Raw genomic sequence first — 22279 nt, 5'->3', positions numbered from 1 at the left:
GCCCAACCCCCGCTGCTGTCCCGCCCAAGGGGGCTGGTGCCGTGTGCGCCAGGCCGAACACTAGTCTACGTCTCGGCATATTCTATTGGCTGGAAGGCCGTGGGAAGCGGCTACCAGCAACCAATTGTAACGCGCAATTGGCCCGTGAGGGCGGAGCGAGCATGGCTCGCTTTCTCAGGAGCCAATAGAGAAGAGGAAAGTGAAGCGTTTCCTGAGTTCGGGGGTCGGCGGAAGATGGCGGACGGCGAAAGGAGCTGGTACCTGTGCAAGTTGTTGAGGTGAGGAGCCGGTCGTGGGGCTCACAGACGTTTTCTCTTCTGTAGTGATACTTGCCCGTCCAGTGAGTGCGGCTAAATTTTGCGAGTAAATGGCCTTCCTTGTCATGAATCTAAGGTAATTTCTCAGGCCAATGAGCAGTCTTCCTTTTTCTTTGGGGTGTTCTATATAGACTGGAACAGACTAGGTCTTAAAAACTCAATTTACCGCGTTTTCTTCTGTTTCACTGTTGGCTGAGTGGTCGAGTTACCTTTCCTGCTTCAGCTTTTTCTTTCTCTTTCACACTCCAGTTAGTCTGTCATAAATTATTCATATTCATTCCTCATTTTTCTTTACGATTGAGCTACGAGACATTTTCCAATCTATCATGTCTCTCTTCAGTAAAGAAGAAACCGGATCTTCCTTCTCATCTCTTAGTTTCTCCTCTTAAACTCACCAAAACTGCCATTGTTAACACGTCACTTCAATATAAAGCTTATGTTGAATCCTCTGCTTTTTGATAATCTGTTATTTTAATTTTTATGATTGATGTAAGAAGTTGCATAAAATATTATTTTATTTGTATTACGTGTATACGCTGTTTCTTCTAGAAAAAGAATCTAGCAAATAGATGAGTAAAAGGAAAAACCCCCCGGAGTGCTACCATCCGGAGATAGCCACTGTTAACATTTTGGTGAAAAAACTCCCATACTTTTTTCCACCTTTGTTGTTGTAGTACTACTGAATTTTAAATGCCTTGCCCTCCACTAATAAAACAGAAAGCCTACTATATTCTACCTCCCTAGCTTTTTTTACCACCTACATATTTTTGTTCAGGCTGAAAATGTATAATTAACACCATAGGTTCCTGAATAGCAGTATATACCTAATTCTCTCAAAAGTTCAGGCACTTCTTCATTTTTGTCCCCTCTACTTCAAATTCTGTAATCACTACTTTAAACATTTTGAATGAGAAAGTCTATTATCAGAGCCTTTTGGTTCTCCCCTGCCATAGGGAATATTCCTCAGTGCTTTACATTATAATGGCTAAATAAACTCACTAACCAGACTTAAAGGACAGGTTTAACTTTAGTCATTATTCAGCTTTTAAGTTAAATGTTTAACAGTTCAGTTTGAAAAGCCTATCACATTAATTTTCCCACCTAAATTATTTGAAGGAATTGCCAGAAACGTCTTTTCATTATGGGGTAGCTGCATTTTAAATAAGCTTTTGAAAGGTTGTCCTGAGAAAACAAACTGTCCTCTGTAGTGTTGCTTTTATGAATTCATACATTCCAAATGTTAAATAAATGGTAAATCTTACCACTTTTGTCAGACTGTGTTCGTCCTTTAAGGCAGTGGTTCTCAAATTGTGTTCCATGAACCATGCAGGTCCCGAGGCCCTTCAATGGGTCCTCAACAAATCTGTTTTTGTAATAACATTAAGGTAATATTTGCCTATTTTACTGTGTTGAGAAGTGCAAAAGTGATAGCGGATAAAACTAAGTGATAGTGGATTTTAATTAACAGTGTGAAAAGGTCATTAATAGGATTTCAGAGTCTGCATTGCAACTGACATTAAGAAATTGCATAACTTGTCAAATGTGGCCTAGCATCAAAGAACAATATCTGTAACTAGGTGAAAAATTAAATATATTTTAAATGTAAGCTCAATATGTATTAAAATATACTCCCTTTTCCTACTACATATCTAAGTTAGCCTGAATTTTCTTCATATACTTCAACAAAAACAACTTATCACTACAGATTGAATGCAGAAACAGAAAAGAGGAGCCACTGTCTGGTTTCACATCAAGCCAGACATTAAAAAGATTTGCAAAAAATGTAAATCATTGGCACCCTTCTTGCTAAATTTCTTTTTTTGCTTTGGAAAATATTGTTTTTTAATAAAAACATTCACTTAATGTGTTATGAAAGAATTTTTATTTTCAAATGAATTCATAAGAATTTTAAAGTTCTTTAGTTTTCATTTCTTATATGCTAAATATTGGTAGATATAAGCAGTGTAAACCACTGGTTCTCAATCGGGGTGATTTTTGCCCTTCACAAGGCATATGGCATTTGGCAATATCTGGAGGGTTTTTTTTTTTTTTTTTTTAATTACATTGTTTTAGAGATAGAGTCTTGCTCTGTGCAGAGTGCAGTGGCACGATCATAGCTTACTACAGCCTGGAACTCCTGGGCTCAAGCAATCCTCCCATCTCATTCTCCCAAAGTGTTGGGATTACAGGCATGAGCCACCATGCCCAACTGATAATTTTGATTGGGAGGGTGCTACTGGCATCTAGTGGGTCAAAACCAAAGATGCTACTAAATATAATACATAGTACAACCTCCCCAACAAAGAATTATTTAGTCCAAAATGTCAGTAGTGTCAAGGATGAGAAACTCTGATGTAAACAAAAGATTGGATCTTCAGTAAAATTTTTAAGGATATAAAGGTGTGTAAAGACTATAAAGACCCAATTACTTTAGACCAATTATTTTAGCTTTGAAATAAAGTGCTCGTGTGGGATTTCAAATAGAGTCAAATACCTCTTCAAGTACACAATAGGAAATCCCACATGAGATTTGTTCACAATAGGAACAAATGAGGATTTGTTCACAATAGGAAATCCCACATGAGAACTTCATTTCAAAACTAAATATCAATAAAATACTTCCGGCCAGGTGCAGCAGCTCATGCCTGTAATCTCAATGCTTTGGAAGGCCAAGGCAGGAGGATTACTTGAGGCCAAGAGTTTGAGACCAGCCTGGGCAACATAGAAAAACCCCATTTCTACAAAAAAAAATTTTTAATTAGCTGGGTGTGGTAGCATGCACCTGTAGTCCCAGCTTCTCAGGAGCCTGAGGCAGGAGATCGCTTGAGCCAAGGAGTTTGGGGCTGCAGTGATTGCTATGATTGCGCCACTGCACTCCAGCCTGGGTGACAGAGTGAGACCCTGTATCTAAAAAAAGCAAAATTTACTTTTCTGATGAATTTGTATGTTTTCATGTGGGCAGTGAAAACTATGTGATATGGTTTGGCCATGACCCCACCCAAACCTCAAGTTGAATTTTATCTCCCAGAATTCCCATGTGTTGTGGGAGGGACCCAGGAGGAGGTAATTGAATCATGGGGACCAGTCATTCCCGTGCTATTCTCGTGATAGTGAATAAGTCTCACGAGATCTGATGCGGTTTATCAAGGGTTTCTGCTTTTGCTTCTTTCTCATTTTTCTCTTGCTGCCACCATGTAAGAAGTGCCTTACACCTCCCGCTATGATTCTGAGGCCTCACAGCCATGTGGAACTGTAAGTCCAATTAAACCTATTTTTATTCCCAGTTTCGAGTATGTCTTTATCAGCAGCATGAAAACGAACTAATATAGTAAATTGGTACCAGTAGAGTGGTGTGCTGCTGAAGAGATATCCAAAAATGTGGAAGCGACTTTGGAACTGGGCAACAGGCAGAGGCTGGAACAGTTTGGAGGGCTCAGAAGAAGAAGGAAAATGTGGGAAAGTTTGGAACTTCCTAGAGACTTGTTGAATGGCTTTGAACAAAATGCGGATAGTAATATGAACAGTGAAATCCAGGCTGAGGTGGTCTCAGATGGAGATGAAGAACTTGTTGGGAACTGGAGAAAGGTGACTTTTCTTATGTTTTAACAAAGGGATTGGAGGCATTTTGCCCCTGCCCTAGAGATTTGTGGAACTTTGAACTTGAAAGAGATGATTTAGGGTATCTGGTGTAAGAAATTTCTAAGCAGCAAAGCATTCAAGAAGTGACTTGGATGCTGTTAAAAAGCATTCCATTTTAATAGGGGAACAGAGCATAAAAGTTCAGAAAATTTGCAGCCTGACAATGCAGTAGAAAAGAAAGACCCATTTTTTGAGGAGAAATTCAAGTTGGCTGTGGAAATTTGCATAAGTAGCAAGGCGCCTAATGTTACTCCCCAAGACCATGGGGAAAAATGTCTCCAGGCCATGTCAGAGACCTTCATGGCAGCCTCTTCCATGGCAGGCCTGGAGGCCCAGGAGGGAAAAGTGGTTTTGTGGGCCGGGCCCAGGGTCCCTGTGCTGTGTGCAGCGTAAGGACTTGGTGCCCTGTGTCCCAGCTGCTCCAGTTATGGCTGAAAGGGGCCAACATAGAGCTAGTGCTGTGGCTTCAGAGGGTGAAAGCCCCAAGTCTTGGTAGCTTCACATGATGTTGAGCCTGCAAGTGCACAGAAGTCAAGAATTGAGGTTTGGGAACCTCTGCCTAGATTTCAGAAGATGTGTAGAAATGCCTGGATGCCCAGGCAAAAGCTTGCCACCAGGGCGGGGCCCTCATGGAGAACCTCTGCCAGGGCAGTGCAGAAGGGAAATGTGGGGTTGGAGCCCCCACGCAGAGTCCCTACTGGGACACTGCCTAGTGGAGCTGTAAGAAGAGGGCCACCATCCTCTAGACCCCAGAGTGGTAGATCCACCAACAGCTTGCACCGTGTGCCTGGAAAAGCCTCAGACACTCAACACCAGCCCATGAAAGCAGCCAGGAGGGAGGCTGTACCCTGCAAATCCACAGGGGCGGAGCTGCTCAAGACCATGGGAACCCAGCTCTTTCTTCACTCTTTCATCACCGTGACCTGGATGTGAGACCTGGAGTCAAAGAAGATCATTTTGGAGCTTTAAAAATTTGACTGCCCTGCTGGATTTCGGACTTGCGTGGGCCCTGTAACCCCTGTTTTGGCCAATTTCTCCCTTTTGGAACAGCTGTACTTACCTAATATCTGTACCCCCATTGTATCTGGGAAGTAACTAGCTTACTTTTGATTTTACAGGCTCATAGGCGGAAGGGACTTGCCTTGTCTCAGACGAGACTTTGGACTGTGAACTTTTGGGTTAATCCTGAAATCAGTTAAGACTTTGGGGGACTGTTGGGAAGGCATAATTGGTTTTGAAATGTGAGGACGTGAGATTTGGAGGGGCCGGGGCAGAATGATATGGCCATGTCCCCCGCAAATCTCAGTTTGAATTGTGTCTCCCAAAATTCCCATGTGTTGTGGAAGGGACCCAGGGGAAGGTAATTGAATCATGGGGGCCGGTCTTTCCCATGCTATTCTCATGATAATGAATAAGTCTCATGAGATCTGATGGGTTTATCAGGGGTTTCCGCTTTTGCTTATTCCTCATTTTTCTCTTGCCCACTGCCATGTTAAGAAGTGCCTTACACCTCTTGCCATGATTCTGATGTCTCCCTAGTCATGTGGAGCTGTAAGTCCAATTAAATCTCTTTCTGTTCCCCATTTTGGGTATGTCTTTATCAGCAGTGTGAAAACGAAATAATAAACTATGTAACTACACAAAACATCTCCCTATTTGCCTAGGCTAGTAAGCAGCCCAGAGCCCAATCTGGTGTTCACTACTATGTATGTAAATATAGCCTGCATACCTGTATCTGTCAGCAGCCACCATCCCAACATACACACCATCTTTATTCTATTTCCCTGGTCCTGACTTTTTGTTATTTAACTTTTGGCATTTTATTGTTTTTAAATCCTATAAACCCTCCTCAAATCCTTTATAAAGGATAGGCAGAGTATGAAAAATATTAAGTTAGGTTCCAACTGTATTGGCAACCCTAAAAGAAAAGCACCTTGACATTTTATTTTAACATATTTTAAGCAACATCTGAAGAGATAATAAACTTTCGCATCTGTCATATATTCATTGGATGCCTTCTCTGTGCCAGGCATAATACTTGGCATTGGGGATATGATACGAGCAAGCTTGGGCCCTTGCTTTTGTAGAGCTTCAATCAACCTGACAGTAATAGAGAACCTTTTAACAGTCACTTTGTGAATGAGTTTACTAATGAGTATTAAGCAGAACATCAGTGGGTTTTTGGCAGCTCATTCAGAGGCACATAAGGGAAGGTAGTAGTATTAGGTCATGTAAATAGAGCAAATACAGAACTCGAAATGGAAGTGAAGAAATCTAAGTTCCATTCTTTTATCCCAAAAATTGTTCTTCCTGAGGTGAAGCGACAGAATGAAAAAGATTTACTGTCTTACCAGACTTTAATGGAATATTGATCATTCAAAAGACATACTTTTTTTGGCATCTGACCCTCAAAATGACAGTATATAACACATTCTTAATCATGTCTGGTTTAGATTAATAGTTAAATTTGTTTTAATCCCATAACATATATACTAAGTTAGGAGAAAGGGGATTCAATGTTGATTTTTACTGCTGATTAAAGTATGTTCATTTGGTAACATGCTATAGGAATTGGAATTAAAGGGGACTTACCCTTTCAATATTGGATTAGAATTAGAATTTTCATACTTGAGTATTTTGTTAGCAGACTTGTTAAAGACAATTCTCTCTTTGTTACTAATATATAAAGTAGATATGTAAAAGCAGACTTTAATTTGTAATTTTTTAAATGTATATATCACATTGATTCTCAACTTTGTCCTCTTATTTCAGGTTTTTTTATTCATTATTCTTCCCTGGGCTAATTGTATGTGGAACTTTATGTGTGTGTTTGGTCATTGTCCTTTGGGGAATCAGACTGCTGCTACAGAGAAAGAAAAAATTAGTGTCAACTAGCAAAAATGGGAAAAATCAAATGGTGATTGCATTTTTTCATCCATACTGCAATGCTGGTGGAGGAGGAGAAAGAGTTTTATGGTGTGCATTAAGAGCCCTGCAGAAAAAGTAGGTATCCATCTTTCTTAGCTAATTTGCTATATTGTTCCATTTCTTAAAAATTATTGCCCAGAAATTCATCTTTCTTTTTTTTTTTTTTTTTGAAACAGAGTCTCACTCTGTCACCCAGGCTGGAGTGCAGTGGCACGATCTCGGCTCACTGCAAGCTCCATCTCCCAGGTTCATGCCATTCTCCTGCCTCAGCCTCCTGAGTAGCTGGGACTACAGGCACCCACCACCACGCCCGGCTAAGTTTTTGTATTTTTAGTAGAGACAGGGTTTCACCATGTTAGCCAGGATGGTCTTGATCTCCTGACCTTGTGATTCGCCTGCCTCAGCCTCCCAAAGTGCTGGGATTACAGGCGTGAGCCACCATGCCCGGCCTCATCTTTCTAAAGTACCTAAAGTAAAAAATGAATTCCTTTTTAAACTGTTCCTCAATAAGAAAATATTTCTTTCATGTGCCTGCATGCCTTATCTTATTTGATTTTAGTTACTATGATAAAGAAATAGACAAACCCGGGCATGGTGGCTCACACCTGTAATCCCGGTATTTTGTGAAGCCATGGCAGGTGAATCACTTGAGCCCAAGAGTTTGAGACCAGCCTGGGCACCATGGTGAAACCCTGTCTCTACAAAAAATTATCTGGGCACGGTGATGCGCACCAGCTACTCCAGAGGCTGAGGTGGAAAGACTGACTGAGCCTGGGAGGTCAATGCTACAATGAGCCGTGATTGTGCACTCACTGCACTTCAGCCTGGGTGACAGAGTGAGAACCCATCTCAAGGGAAAAAAAAAAAAAGAAAGAAATGGACAGTGGATGGGGAAAACATCTGCCCCTTTATGGCATAATTTAATGGGAATAACTGGTCTCCTTGGGGGTGTATACAGAAGACTTAATAAACAGAAATATACCAAGTACCTCAGAGCACTTTAAGCCTGAATACTTTCAGGCAGTTGTGGCACACAAGAGTAATCTTTATGAAAGTATCTATTTGACTCAAATTTTTATATCATTACCAGCTGGATAGTCTCAAGTTACCATGTTAGAAGGAATATGGTGTTATACATCTTTTAAGATTTGAGGCTTCCTCATCTTCACCCCCCATGCCCCAAAAATATTTATTATTCCCTTTTAGAAAGGAAAAAGCATAGTAGGTTCCATTATTTTATCATATGAGGAAAACTGTTATTCTTCACGGTTACCCTACTTCCTGGTACGCACCCTTCATTCAGTGCCAAGGCCTTCACACAGATTCGCTCAGCTATACTTTTCTGTAATCTTGGCCCATCCTAGCTTCCAGCCCCTACCCCGTATTTGCTCTGCCATCTTCTGTAACTGCCTAAATACAAAGAATTCTCATAATTCCCAACTCTGTGACGCTTTTCCTACTCTCATTGATACTACTTTTTTCTTCTCTAACCAGATTATCTACCTCTTGAGGGCAGCAGTAAAGTTTCATATCTGTACACATAGTCCCCAGCAGCCTGTGTTACTCCTAACCCATCTACAAGGATAAAAAAACCAAATCATTAATATGACTTGGAAGATACTTTTTCATCTTGCTCTGGCCACATCGTGTTTCTCATCCCTCCCCATTCCTACACACATACTCTGGTCCAACATGCAGAACAAGGAGCAGCTTCCCAAACACATCATGCTGTCTCTAGAGTCATTCCCTTTCTATATAGTGTTCTTTTCTTCTGAAATAACCTTTTTCTTCCCAGTTAATTTCTACAAGTCTTTCCTAACTCAACACATACTACAGTGCATATTTCTTTTTTTTTTTTTGAGATGGAGTCTCTCTCTGTCGCCCAGGCAGGAGTGCAGTGGCGCGATCTCGGCTCACTGCGAGCTCCGCCTCCCAGGTTCATGCCATTCTCCTGCCTCAGCCTCCAAGTAGCTGGGACTACAGGCGCGCACCACCACGCCCGGCTAATTTTTTTTTTTTTTTTTGTATTTTTAGTAGAGATGGGGTTTCACCGTGTTAGCCAGGATGGTCTCGATCTGACCTCGTGATCCGCCCGCCTTGGCTTCCCAAAGTGCTGGGATTACAGGCATGAGCCACCGCGCCCAGCTACAGTGCACTTTTCATTCAACCTAGCAGTATTTACTGGGGACCTGGCTACATGTCAAGCACTGTTCTAGAGGTTGAGATTAAGGGAACAAGATCGATCAACTCCTTCTGTCCTGGACATTTGATTTTAGTTGAGAGAGACAAGATAATAAACAAAGAAGAAAAATATCAAATAGTGAGAAGTGCTATATAAAAAGTTAAAATAGGGTAATATAGGAGTGTCTTGATACTTTAGATTGAGTGATCAGGGAAATCTCTGATAACACTTAACCAAAATCTGAATGACAAAAACAGCTGCATTCATGGCATGATGATTGTATGTCAGGTATTGTTTGAAGTGCTTTACATGTGTTAGCTCGCTTGATCCTCAGAACAGCCTTATGTAGTTGTTACCATTATCCTCATTTGACAAAGAAGAAAACTGGGGCACTAGAGTCTATGTTCTGAACCACATGCTAAACTACCTGCCTTATGAAAAGACCGAGTGAAAATGACAAGAGAATTCAGAATAGGGAGAACAACCACTGCAAGTTCCCTAAGGCTTGTTGGAGCTTGGCATATTCAAAGAAAAGGATGCCAGTTTGGCTGCACCCTGGAGGGCAAAGGAGAGCATGGGAAGGGAGGTGACGGAGGCAGGTTCCAGATCACACAGGACTTGAGTGATCAGGGAAAGTAGTTTAGATTTTATTCTAAGGGCTATAGTAAACCAGTTTTGGGGTTACTGTTCTGTGACGTAGTTTAGGGGCTGCCGTGTTTGGTCTCTGTCATACTGTTGCAATTAGATGGCAGCTGGGGCTGGAGCCATCTGAAGCCTTTTTCACTCACATTCTGGTTCTTGGGCTGGGATAACTGGAACTGCTGGGGGCTGTCGGGCATTTCTCTCACTGAGGAGCTTCTTCATGTGACTTAGTTGGGCTTGCATACAACATAGCAGTCTCGGGCTGGTTGGACTCCGTACATGACAGCTGTCTTCTCCTAGCATGAGCATTCCAAGAGACAGGAAGTAGGAGCTGCCAGTCCCTTAGAGTCTATGTTGGGAAACTGGCACAATGTCACTTTTGCCATATTCTGTTGGTCAAAATAGTCACAGAGCCCAGTGTTATTCCAGGGAAGGGGACTTAGATGTCACCTCTCAATGGGAAAAGTATCAAAGAATTTGTGGCCTAGCCGGGCACAGTGGCTCACACCTGTAATCCCAACACCTTTGGAGGCCAAGTCTGGCAGATCACTTGAGGCCAGGAGTTTGAGACCAGCCTGGTTAACATGGCAAAACCCCATCTCTACTGAAAAAATACAAAAATTAGCTGGGCATGGTGGCACACACCTGTAATCCCAGCTACTCAGGAGGCTGAGGCATGAAAATCACTTGAACCTGAGAGGTGGAGGCTACGATATGCCAAGATCGTGCCACTGTACTCCCGCCTGGGCAACAGACAGAGCGAGACCCTGTCTTAAAAAAAGAAGGAAAAAAGCAAATGGAATTTGTGGGCATTTTTAGGCTACCAGAGATCACAATCTTTTTTTACATTTTAAAAGGCTCATTCTTGCTGCTGGGTAAAGAGTGACTGGGAAGGGGCCAGAGAGGAGCAGTTAGATTGTCATCCTTTAGGCTTCCACAGCATCCTGTGGGTGTCTTTATCAATGCATAGCACACAGTTTTGCAGTTATTTGTTTTGCATGTCTGTTTTCTCCACTGGACTGAGCCTCTGAAATAAAGATTCTCTCTCATCTCCATACCCCCAAAACCTGGCATACTAGATGCCTAATAAATGGGTTTTTTGTTTTCTTTTTCTTTTTCTTTTTTTTTTTTTTGGAGATGGAGTTTCACTCTTGTTGCCCAGGTTAGAGTGCAATGGCATCATCTTGGCTCACCACAACCTCCGCCTACTGGGTTCAAGGGATTCTCCTGCCTTGGCCCCCCACGTAGCTGGGATTATAGGCATGCGCCACCACGCCCGGCTAATTTTGCATTTTTAGTAGAGACAGAGTTTCTCCATGTTGGTCAGGCTGGTCTTGAACTCCCGACCTCAGGTGATCCACCCACCTTGGCCTCCCAAAGTGCTGGGATTACAGGCGTGAGCCATTGCACCTGGCCAATAAATGTTTTATGACTCAAAGAATAATTATAAACAGAGGGAGACCAAAGCATTACAAGTCATAAGAATATACTTTTAGATATTTTCATACTAATTATATCTAATTGTGATATAGGCACAAGATCTAGCTTTTAAAGCCTTTTTGCATTTTTCAGATAAAAACCCTGAGTATTGCTTTAGTACTGTGATCCTCTCTGAAGACAGGTTTGTTGAATCTTAACGCTTGTTTATGGTATTTTTTACTAAGAATACTGTCAAAATTTTTTAGTATTTCTTTAGAACATCTCATTCATAAATCAACACTTATTGTTGATGCCTATTCTGTGTGAAACCCTCAGTGGAGGAAATGGCAAAGAACTAGATGTCACAGTCTCATTTGAAGGACTATACTTCTAATTCAATAAAAAATGTAGAAAACATCATTTTTAGTATGACCAACATGGAGAAACCCCATCTCTACTGAAAATACCAAATTAGCCAGGCGTGGTGGTACACGTCTATAATTCCAGCTACTCGGGAGGCTAAGGCAGGAGAAGTACTTGAACCCGGGAGGCAGAGGTTGTGAGCCAAGATCGCGCCATTGCACTCCAGCCTGCACAACAAGAGTGAAACTCTGTCTCAAAAAAAAAAAAAACAAAAAAAAACAAATCTTCTTTATGACTGTAAAAAAATAGTTATCTACAACTTTTTGCTTGATTTTAACCTAATATATTCTTTCTTATTTATTTATTTATTTTTTTTTTTTTGAGACGGAATTTGCTCTTGTTCCAGGCAGGAGTGCAATGGCGTGATCTTCGCTCTCAGTCTCTCAGGGTAGGTAGCAGGCATCTTTTTTTTTTTTTTTTTTTTTTTGAGATGGAGTCTCACTCTGTCGCCCAGGATGGAGTTCAGTGGCACAGTCTTGGCTCACTGCAACCTCCGCCTCCTGGGTTCAAGCGATTCTCCTGCCTCAGCCTCCTGAGTAGCTGGGATTACAGGCATGTGCCCCCATGTCTGGCTAATTTTTGTAACTTAATACATTCTTAACCATTACATTCTATTTTAGGTATCCTGAAGCAGTTTATGTTGTTTATACCGGCGATGTTAATGTCAGCGGTCAACAGATACTAGAAGGTGCTTTCAGAAGATTTAACATCAGATTAATTCACCCAGTGCAGTTTGTTTTTTTAAGGAAACGCTATCTTGTGGAAGATTCACTGTATCCTCACTTCACACTGCTGGGCCAAAGTCTAGGATCCATTTTTCTCGGCTGGGAAGCTCTAATGCAGTGTGTTCCTGATGTTTACATCGATTCAATGGGATATGCTTTTACACTTCCTCTGTTTAAGTATATAGGGGGTTGCCAAGTTGGAAGCTATGTTCATTATCCCACTATCAGCACCGACATGCTCTCTGTAGTGAAGAATCAAAATATTGGATTTAATAATCCAGCCTTCATTACCAGGAATCCTTTTCTCAGCAAAGTAAAGCTCATCTACTACTATTTATTTGCTTTTATTTATGGACTTGTTGGTTCTTGCAGTGATGTAGTCATGGTCAATTCTTCTTGGACACTAAACCATATTCTCTCACTATGGAAAGTTGGGAATTGCACTAACATTGTTTATCCACCTTGTGATGTGCAGACATTTCTGGATATTCCCTTACATGAGAAAAAGATGACTCCAGGACATTTGCTGGTTTCTGTTGGCCAGTTTAGGCCGGAAAAGAATCATCCATTGCAGATCAGAGCCTTTGCTAAATTGCTGAATAAGAAGATGGTTGAGTCATCTCCTTCTCTTAAACTTGTCCTCATTGGAGGTTGTCGTAACAAAGATGATGAACTTAGGGTAAACCAACTGAGAAGGCTCTCTGAGGATTTGGGAGTTCAAGAATATGTGGAATTTAAAATAAACATTCCATTTGATGAATTAAAGAATTATTTGTCTGAAGCAACAATTGGTCTGCATACCATGTGGAACGAGCATTTTGGGATTGGTGAGTTTGGCCTTTAAACAACTTGTTTGGTGCCATGAGATACACATTTTAGGTTCTTTTGATAAAATGATGAAATTCTGGAAGTCTGCATCATGCCCTAATTCTCTTCCCCTCGTCCACCAAATACACTTTCCTCATTTGAGACTAAGTAGTTAACAATAGCAGCTAGTATTTATTGACCAATTCCTGTGTGCAGGCCACTGTGTTGAGATTTTTACGTGTATTATCTAATTTAAGCCCCTCTAAACCCCTATTTGATAGGTGTTATTGTTATTCCTATTTTATAAATAAGGAAACTCAGGCACAGGAAGGTTTAGAAATTGCTCAAGTTCAGTTACACAGTAAGTAAATGGTAGAGCCCGGATTCTAACCCAGATAGCCCCTGCTCTTAACAGCAACATTTTCTCTCCCCATCTAACCCCACTACGTACTTACTGGTATAGATTCCTGGGCCTACCCTAGTCCTACAGAATGGCCAAATGAGAATCTCTGGACAAAGCCCAGGTAGATGTATTTTGATAATGCTGCTTAAGTGATTCTGTTATGCATCAAAAGTTGAGAACCGCTGTTTGCATAGGGACTTCTCACAGTAACTCTTTTAGTCTTTTATTGATTCTACCCTCACCATGGACTGGCCCTCCTCTTTGTGCCAGATCGCATCATAAGTCTTCAACTTAAATCTCCTTGCCTTTTAGCCTCTCTTGTTTATTCTGGCACAAACTACTATCTCCATTCTGACCTGTTAAGCATACATTTTGCTGTAAAACCAAGTACTACTTTGTGTTTAATTTGGGTCCACGTATATTTCTCAAGCGCTTTGTGCCTCACACTGTTAGTTGTTAGAGGAAATGAGGATAACATAAAAGTGACACTTTCTAAACTAAGACTACAATTTCTCTTATACTTTTTTCACTCCTAGTTAGTAGTATAGTACTAGACCCAGGTTGACCCAACCTTTTGCCTGGGATCTGACCTGCTCTGCTTCCTTGCATAGAAACTTACTAAACATTCAGTCTGCTGAGCACTTGGGTGGATGCTAGAGATGTGGTGGAGACGGGAGCAGCTTGGCCTGTCAGAGGCTTCCTGCCCTCTGGTGGAACCAACAGGCTACACAGGCAAGTGCTGTGTGCCAGGTGCTATGCTAAGGAAGTGCAGGGTGATGTGAAAGTGCCAAAGAGAAACCTAACACAGACTTGTGCGGGCAGAGAACAGTTGCCCAAGGAAGTGATGTGACACTTGAGCAGGACCCGAACAATAATTAGAGGTTAGCCAGGAGAGACGGGAGAGTCTCCAGCAGAGGGAACAGCACTATGACAGGAGTGACAACAGATGCATCAATAGGAACATTAAGCAGGAAGACAACAGAGAGGTGATATGGGCCAGGTTAAGCCAGTGGAAAAGAACAGCAGGATTTTAAGTATTGTATGCAAAAGCTTTCTGATTTCTGCAGTCCATTCTGGCCACATGGGGAGTGGATCAGTGAAGAGCCGGGAGAGCAAGATTGGAAAGGCAGTAAGATGTGAGCCGGCCTACTGTAGCAGCCCAGGTGGAGGTACTAGTGAGCTGAACTTGGTAGGTAAACATGCTTGAGAGACATTCTGCAGTGTATTGACCAGGACTTGGTGATTAACTGGATGTGTTAAATGAGGGAGGAAGAGAAGACCACCTAGGGTTTTGGGAGCTGGGCAGCTCTGAGAATGGTGTTGGCTTTCTCCCAGAGGGGAGATCCAAGAGCAGATACCATTGATGAGCCAAGTTTTGAACCTGCAGAGTCTGAGTTCATCTGTGGGACATGTGAGGGCATGCGTCCAGGAGGTAGTTTTGTATATAGGAGTCTGAAGTTGAGGAGAGGAATCTGGTCTGGAAATACAAAATGCGGATTGTCCTTGTGCAGGTAGTTATCAAAGCTCCCATGGATGTGGATAAGATCGCCTGGGGAATATGTACAGAGTGAGAAGAGGCTCTCCGTACAAAATGCAGAGAACAGAAAGAGCTGAGAAATGGGGAGAAGAAATGGAGAAGGGGGAGAGCCAGCCAAGTGCAGTGTCTTAGAAACCAAGGAAGAGAGTGTTTGGAGAAGAATGAAGAGGGCACAGATTCCGATGCTGCCCAGATGCTGGGGAAGGTAAGGCAGTCACTGGTGACCTGGGCAAGAGCAATCTTAAGGGAGAAGTAGAAGCAAAAGTCAGACTATGAGCAAAAATCAAAAGTTGAGCACTCAGAAGTGAACAAGTAGAGTTGGTAAGTGCAAACCACACTTTCAGTAAGTTTGTGAAGTACGGAGCGGGAAGAAGAGACAATGGCTAGGGGTGGGTATTGCAGGACCTGAGGAGAGGCATGTGGCACCCTAGCTTCAATGCTGATAGGAAGGAGCCAGTAGAGAGGGAAAGGGTAAAATTGATTAGATGAAGGTCTCTGAGAAAGTACAGGATGCTCTCCAACCTCAAGCAGAATACGATATGAGCTACTGAATTCTATTCTGCAGGGATTTCACCACTGTTTTAGAAACATTTGGAATTATTTAATTTCTCTCCTATACATCCAGGATGATACCAGCTCTGTACCATCCTTCAGATAATTGGGAAAGCAGTCACTTAAATCATTCTCTGAAGGGCTTAATTCTCCTAGGAATACAGCTAAGAAAGGCTGGCTAGATTAATTTATATTTCATGTGTATCATTTGGCAGAAACTAACCACAACTTTCATTTAGTTCAGCACTGTTGTTGGGCACGCAGTAGTCTCAAATATGCCAGAAATCCAGGCAGTAACATAAGCACGGCAATAGTATGCTTCACTTAGGTGATTCGCATTTTTTATTTTTTCTGCTAATGTAATTTGAACTATTAAAATTGTTTTTGATATCTTTTTACTCCTTTTGTTTTTCTAATACCTGTTAATATTCTACCATCTTGCTAACATTCTCTAGTCTTTTTTAATTATCTGCAATATATCTTTTTTAATAGGTTAGTCTTCCATCTACTTGTCTATTTTAACTAAGAATAAAGCAGCAGGCTGGGTGTGGTAGCTCACGCTGGTAAATCCCAGCACTTTGGGAGGCCAAGATGGGAGGACCACTTGAGGCTAGGAGTTAGAGGCCAGCCTGGGCAACATAGTGAGACCCTCTCTCTCCAAAAAAAAAAAAAAAAAAATTGTATTATTATGAAGCTATGAAAACTAAAAAACTTAAAATTATTTTATTTTGTACTATAGAAGTTAAATAAGGAAATGTCTAGACATATAGACATTTAATTAAGTTTCTCATAAGTCCCTTAAAATTTTTGAAGATTTCTGTTCATCCTCATTCTTATGAACACACTCAAAAACTTAAAATACTACATGATTTTTGTTTTTTTCTCAGGAGTTGTGGAGTGTATGGCAGCTGGCACAATTATCCTTGCACACAATTCAGGGGGCCCAAAGCTTGACATTGTCGTTCCTCACGAAGGAGATATAACTGGCTTTCTGGCTGAGAGTGAAGAAGACTATGCTGAAACTATCGCTCACATTCTTTCCATGTCTGCAGAAAAGAGACTCCAAATCAGAAAAAGTGCTCGTGCATCTGTAAGCAGATTCTCTGATCAGGAATTTGAAGTGACATTCCTATCATCTGTGGAAAAGTTATTTAAGTAATGCCATATCTGGAAAATTAAAGATATTTTATATAAACTGGTTAAACACCTTCATATGTAAATATTTTTCTAAATTCAATCTCATTTGTCAAATCATTTTACCTTAGAAAACAGACAAGAAAATTTCCTTTTAGAATAAAAGGAAGTGTTGAAAAGAAAATGGATGACTAGCCTTCAGCTTCCATTCTTGGTACACATGAGAGAAGCTGGCTGCTGAGATGAATGTGAACCGGGTTGCGGAGAGCCTTCTGGCTTTGAGCCAACAGGAAGAATTAGTGGATTTGCCAAAAAACTGCCCCTTGAGTGAGAATGAAGATGAGGGGGACAGTGATGGAGAGAGAAAGCATCAAAAGCTTCTGGAAGCAATCAGTTCCCTTGATGGAAAGAATAGGCGGAAATTGGCTGAGAGGTCTGAGGCTAGTCTGAAAGTGTCAGAGTTCAATGTCAGTTCTGAAGGATCAGGAGAAAAGCTGGTCCTTGCAGATCTCCTTGAGCCTGTTAAAACTACTACTTCTTTGGCCACTGTGAAAAAGCAACTGAATAGAGTCAAATCAAAGAAGGTGGTGGAGTTACCTCTTAACAAAGAAAAGATTGAACAGATCCACAGAGAAGTAGCATTCGGTAAAACCTCACAAGTCCTCTCTAAATGGGACCCTATCGTCCTGAAGAACCAGCAGGCAGAGCAGCTGGCTTTTCCCCTGGGGAAGGAGCAGCCAGCCATTGCTCCCATTGAACATGCACTCAGTGGCTGGAAGGCAAGAACTCCCCTGGAGCAGGAAATTTTTAACCTCCTCCATAAGAACAAGCAGCCAGTAACAGACCCTTTACTGACTCCCATGGAAAAGGCCTCTCTCCGAGCCATGAGCCTGGAAGAGGCAAAGATGCACCGAGCAGAGCTTCAAAGGGCTCGGGCTCTGCAGTCCTACTATGAGGCCAAGGCTCGAAGAGAGAAGAAAATCAAAAGTAAAAAGTATCACAAAGTCGTGAAGAAAGGAAAGGCCAGGAAAGCCTCAAAAGAGTTGGAGCAGCTGCAGAAGGTTAATCCAACTGTGGCATTGGAAGAACTGGAAAAATTTGAAAATGCCAGAATGATGGAAAGAATGAGCCTTAAGCACCAAAACAGTGGGAAATGGGCCAAGTCAAAGGCAATTATGGCAAAGTATGACCTGGAGGCTCGCCAAGCTATGCAGGAACAGTTGGCCAAGAACAAAGAACTGACACAGAAACTCCAGGTAGCCTCTGAGACTGAGGAAGAGGAGGGAGGCACAGAAGAAGTGGAAGAACTCCTTGTCCCCCATGTAGTGAATGAAGTCCAGATGAATGTGGACGGACCGAATCCCTGGATGCTCAGAAGCTGCACCAGTGACACCAGAGAGGCTGCAACCCAGGAGGACCCTGAGCAACTGCCAGAGCCTGCGACCCATGAGGTTTCTGAAAGTGAGGGAGAAAGACCAGTGGCAGAGGAAGAAATTTTGTTGAGAGACTTTGAGGAGAGGCGATCCCTTAGAAAAAAATCTGAGCTCAACCAGGATGCTGAGCCAGCAGGCATTCAAGAAACAAAAGATTCTAGCAGCCAGGAGGTGCTGTCTGAATTGAGGGCACTATCTCAGAAATTGAAGGAAAACCATCAGTCCAGGAAGCAAAAAGCAAGTTCAGAGGGGACTGTTCCCCAGGTCCAGAGAGAGGAACCTGCCCCAGAAGAAGAGGCGCCCCTGTTGCTACAGAGGCCAGAGAGAGTACAAACTCTGGAAGAGCTAGAAGAGCTGGGAAAAGAAGATTGTTTTCAAAATAAGGAGCTTCCCAGACCTGTGTTAGAAGGGCAGCAGTCAGAGAGGACCCCAAATAATCGGCCTGATGCCCCTAAGGAGAAGAAAGAGAAGGAGCAACTGATCGACGTACAGAACCTCCTAACTACACAGTCTCCTTCCGTGAGGTCTTTGGCAGTTCCCACAACATTAGAGGAGCTGGAAGATGAAGAGGAGAGAGACCAAAGGCAGATGATAAAGGAAGCTTTTGCTGGGGATGATGTCATCAGAAATTTCTTGAAAGAGAAGAGAGAAGCTGTGGAGGCGAGTAAGCCAAAGGACGTGGACCTGACACTACCTGGCTGGGGCGAGTGGGGTGGTGTGGGCCTAAAGCCTAGTACCAAGAAAAGACGCCAGTTTCTCAAAGCCCCTGAGGGTCCTCCAAGAAAAGATAAGAATTTGCCAAATGTGATTATCAGTGAGAAGCGCAACATCCACGCAGCAGCTCATCAGGTACAAGTGCTTCCATATCCATTTACCCACCATCGGCAATTTGAAAGGACCATCCAGACCCCTGTAGGATCCACATGGAACACCCAGAGGGCTTTCCAAAAGCTGACTACTCCCAAGGTCATCACCAAGCCAGGTCATATCATTAAGCCCATAAAAGCAGAGGATGTGGGCTACCGGTCTTCCTCAAGGTCAGACCTGTCTGTCATACAGTGGAATCCAAAACAAATCACCACACGTCACAGTAAAGAGTTGAAGAAAAACTCTAGGTTGAGTAGCTGGAAAAGTGACAGCCAGGAGTTCTGATTCCACTTCCTTTGGTCCAGTTTTACTCTGCTACAGGGTGGATTCCAGAACTGGCTCAGCACATTGCATGTAGTTGAGCCACATTTTTAAAAAAAGAAAATGGATGACCATTAATTGACTAGCATTTTAGAATTGATCAGACATTAGAACACAGAAAAATGCTGGTACATTTACATTCTAAACAATACAGTGGATGACCCTTTTGAATATACCTAATGATTTCCTTAAAAAAGAAATTTTAAACAGACTTGTGTAATCATGTTCTCAAAGCATACAGTCAAGAGGTGGGACTGACTGATGCTTTATAGGTGTGTGTAGGGCAGTAGAGGCCAAGGTGCTGCCAACAGTCCTTTCCATACTAGGTACTGGTGAAAATTGTTTTTGTTTAGTGCTATCAGCACATTTGTGTGGGTCTCATTATCGCTTGACAGTACCGCATCTCAGCCTGGAAGTCAGGTTTAAGTCATTCAAGAGAACCTCAAGTTGTTTTTCTGACAGTGATGATGTGGTATACAGATACATCCACAGGGTATTTATTATCTATTACCAGCATAATGCATTGTCAGATGGCAAGGTGGCATTTTGAAAAGAGCACTGGGCAAGCAGTTAGCATATCTGGGCCTACCTTCAGCTTCATCATTTACAAACTTCTGACCTTTTGACACTAAAACTGCTCCTTTATCTTTCTGAGTCTCAGATTCTTCATCTGTAATCTGGAGTTGTTAATTCCAGTCCTTACTACCTTTTGGAGTTGGAATAATGAGATGGAAAGTGGATGAAAGTACTTGGAAAATTATGACAGTTAAGGGCCAGGCGCAGTGGCTCATGCCTGTAATCCCAACACCTTGAGAGGCCAAGGCAGGTGGATCATGAGGTCAGCAGTTAGAGACTAGCCTGAACAACATGGTGAAACCCTGTATGTACTAAAAATACAAAAAAAATAGCTGGATCTGGTGGCGGGTGCCTGTAATCCCAGCTACTTGAGAGGCTGAGGCAAGAGAATCACTTGAAACCAGGAGGCAGAGGTTGCAGTAAGCCAAGATTGTGCCACTGCACTCTAGCCTGGGCAATAAGCAAAACTGTCTCAAAAAAAAAAAAATTATGACAGTTACTTAAAGGGAGCATTACATACTAAATGTCTTCTATAATCCAATCTTTATTAATGCATTACAACTCTATGTAGATTCTTAGTTACTAGGCCAGTAGCTAGGAATTGGTATAAATTTAATGCACCTTCTATCCTGAATAACTAGCATGGAAAATTGAATATATGTGTGAGCAGATACGGCTGTAAAAACCTATAGCTTTTGCATTTTCTGCTTATATAATCCTTTCTAGTTCAGTGAATTGACCCCATCCATAGCCTGATTCATCTTTGTGTTAAGGGGCAAATGAAAGGGTACATTATTCCTTTGCACTTTTCTCTCAGTCACTCATCAATGTGGCCAGCTTATCTACTCCCAGTTATGTTATTCATACGTCTCCAGGCCATCTGTCATCAGATCAAAAAGCAAACAGAGGACCAGTCACAGGATGTTCTGACACACCATTGTAACTTTGTGTTAGAGATGATTCCATTTAGAAAAAGACGGGTAGAAATTGGAGTGAAAGGAACCCTACAGATTAGCCCAGTTCTCTCTTATTTTCAGCTTTACAGACCAGAACAATTTAAATCTAAAGAATTTAGTCGACTCCTTCAGTGTCACAAAGCTGTTCCATGAAAGAATCAAGATTATAACCTGGATATTCTGACTCCTGGCCCAGTGCTTTTTCTTACTTTGTAGCTACACTTTGAAGTAAGATTCAAACTGTTACCCACTCAACTGCCTTATTCCTGAGGAGGTAGTGAAGGAAGAAAAAGTTTTCTGGGATTCCATAAACTATAAGCTTATTTCTTTAAAATTATTTTCATACATCACAGATATGTCATTGGAAGATATAATTTGCATATGATGATTATCAGTGTTCGTAATGTGGTATATGTCTTCTATTTTTTTCTGAATGATAGCATGAAAAGTGTCAAAGTGGCTTGTCTGCTAGCGTCTGTCTGCAGAACTTTCAGGATGACTGTTCCTCTCAGACATCATTTTTGAGTGGTCCAAGCCTGCTATGTTTTGAACCCACAGCAGTGGAGATTTGTATTCTTATTTACACTTGTGTACTATAAAGTATGTGTTACATAGGTTTTGTGTAATTATTATTTGTAAATATGATTTAATTTGTATTAAGACATGATTTAGATCTAATAGATACAAAGTCTGTGTCTAAACATTATTTAAAGAAGTGATTTTTCATTCTCTTGGATTCTTTCCTTTTATATGCCTCACAGTCTCCTTGTTCTACTAATATTCCCAAGCTCCATAGCCAATTAAAGAAGAAAGAAAAATAAAAGTTTGTCTTGCTTGTGAAACATTAAGAAGAGGCTGTCAGGTTTAATAAACTTTTTAATGAATATTTTGGACATAAACTGCAGAGCTTCGTACACTTGATTTAAATAATTCTCGAGGGATTTTATAAGGTCATCTTATATGCAAAATTATGAGATAGAGACCAGTGTGATTATCAATAAAGAACATTTGTGTTTATGTAAATAAACCCCAGACTCTAGAACTGATATATTCATATATATTCACAATGAGAGTATGTCTGTGCCAAATCTATCAGTACATTAGAAAAGTTAATTATATAACTACAACATGTTACACAAATTTTTAGAAGCAAATTATGTCCTGTAATTTACCTCCCCTCCCCCGCTGCTCTTCTGCTAACTCATTTTCCTCTTTCCCACTCTAAATGTAAGGCAACCCTTGGCTTTGGAGCTGCATCTGTTCCAATATTCTGGTGCTGTGTGCTCACTTGGACTATATGCAAATGTTAGTAGACACGCAGGAGGTCAAAGTGTTGATACACTTATTGCTACTATTTACAGAATGATCAATTTGATAGCTATCATACATGGCTAGCAAGAGGCTGATTTTTCTAATAA

At 41.5% G+C, this 22279-nt stretch overlaps 2 protein-coding genes across 5 annotated transcripts; both read left to right on the top strand.

The window, feature by feature from the left end:
- Positions 1-59: 59 nt before the first annotated feature.
- On the top strand, positions 60-21712 carry LOC105490755 (ALG11 alpha-1,2-mannosyltransferase). Of its 3 annotated transcripts, none has more exons than XM_011756653.3 (4): positions 65-278; positions 6729-6959; positions 12171-13102; positions 16462-21712. In XM_011756653.3, exons 1-4 carry the CDS (start codon positions 235-237, stop codon positions 16731-16733), a joined length of 1479 nt encoding a protein of 492 aa, XP_011754955.2. In that variant the 5' UTR covers positions 65-234; the 3' UTR covers positions 16734-21712. The 3 variants fall into 3 exon arrangements, with proteins under 3 accessions (XP_070937407.1, XP_011754955.2, XP_070937406.1); XM_071081305.1 differs by having other exon boundaries at positions 256-393; XM_071081306.1 differs by lacking the exon at positions 6729-6959 and having other exon boundaries at positions 60-278.
- LOC105490754 (UTP14C small subunit processome component) lies at positions 16951-21760 on the top strand. Of its 2 annotated transcripts, XM_011756652.2 has the most exons (2): positions 17042-17123; positions 17189-21760. In XM_011756652.2, exons 1-2 carry the CDS (start codon positions 17042-17044, stop codon positions 19291-19293), a joined length of 2187 nt encoding a protein of 728 aa, XP_011754954.2. In that variant the 3' UTR covers positions 19294-21760. The 2 variants fall into 2 exon arrangements, with proteins under 2 accessions (XP_070937395.1, XP_011754954.2); XM_071081294.1 differs by having other exon boundaries at positions 16951-21760.
- Positions 21761-22279: the final 519 nt, after the last annotated feature.

Source organism: Macaca nemestrina, chromosome 16 (assembly GCF_043159975.1).
Source record: "Macaca nemestrina isolate mMacNem1 chromosome 16, mMacNem.hap1, whole genome shotgun sequence".
Taxonomy (NCBI): domain Eukaryota; kingdom Metazoa; phylum Chordata; class Mammalia; order Primates; family Cercopithecidae; genus Macaca; species Macaca nemestrina.
This window is presented reverse-complemented; position numbering and strand designations above follow the sequence as displayed.

Excerpts from the sequence above, each read along its gene's own strand:
- LOC105490755 (XM_011756653.3), top strand. The coding sequence starts at position 235 with ATGGCGGACGGCGAAAGGAGCTGGTACCTGTGCAAGTTGTTGAG. Across the intron at positions 279-6,728 it reads TACCTGTGCAAGTTGTTGAG|GTTTTTTTATTCATTATTCT; the intron begins GTGAGGAGCCGG and ends CTCTTATTTCAG. Across the intron at positions 13,103-16,461 it reads GAACGAGCATTTTGGGATTG|GAGTTGTGGAGTGTATGGCA; the intron begins GTGAGTTTGGCC and ends TTTTTTTCTCAG.
- LOC105490754 (XM_071081294.1), top strand. The coding sequence starts at position 16,951 with ATGAATGTGAACCGGGTTGCGGAGAGCCTTCTGGCTTTGAGCCAACAG.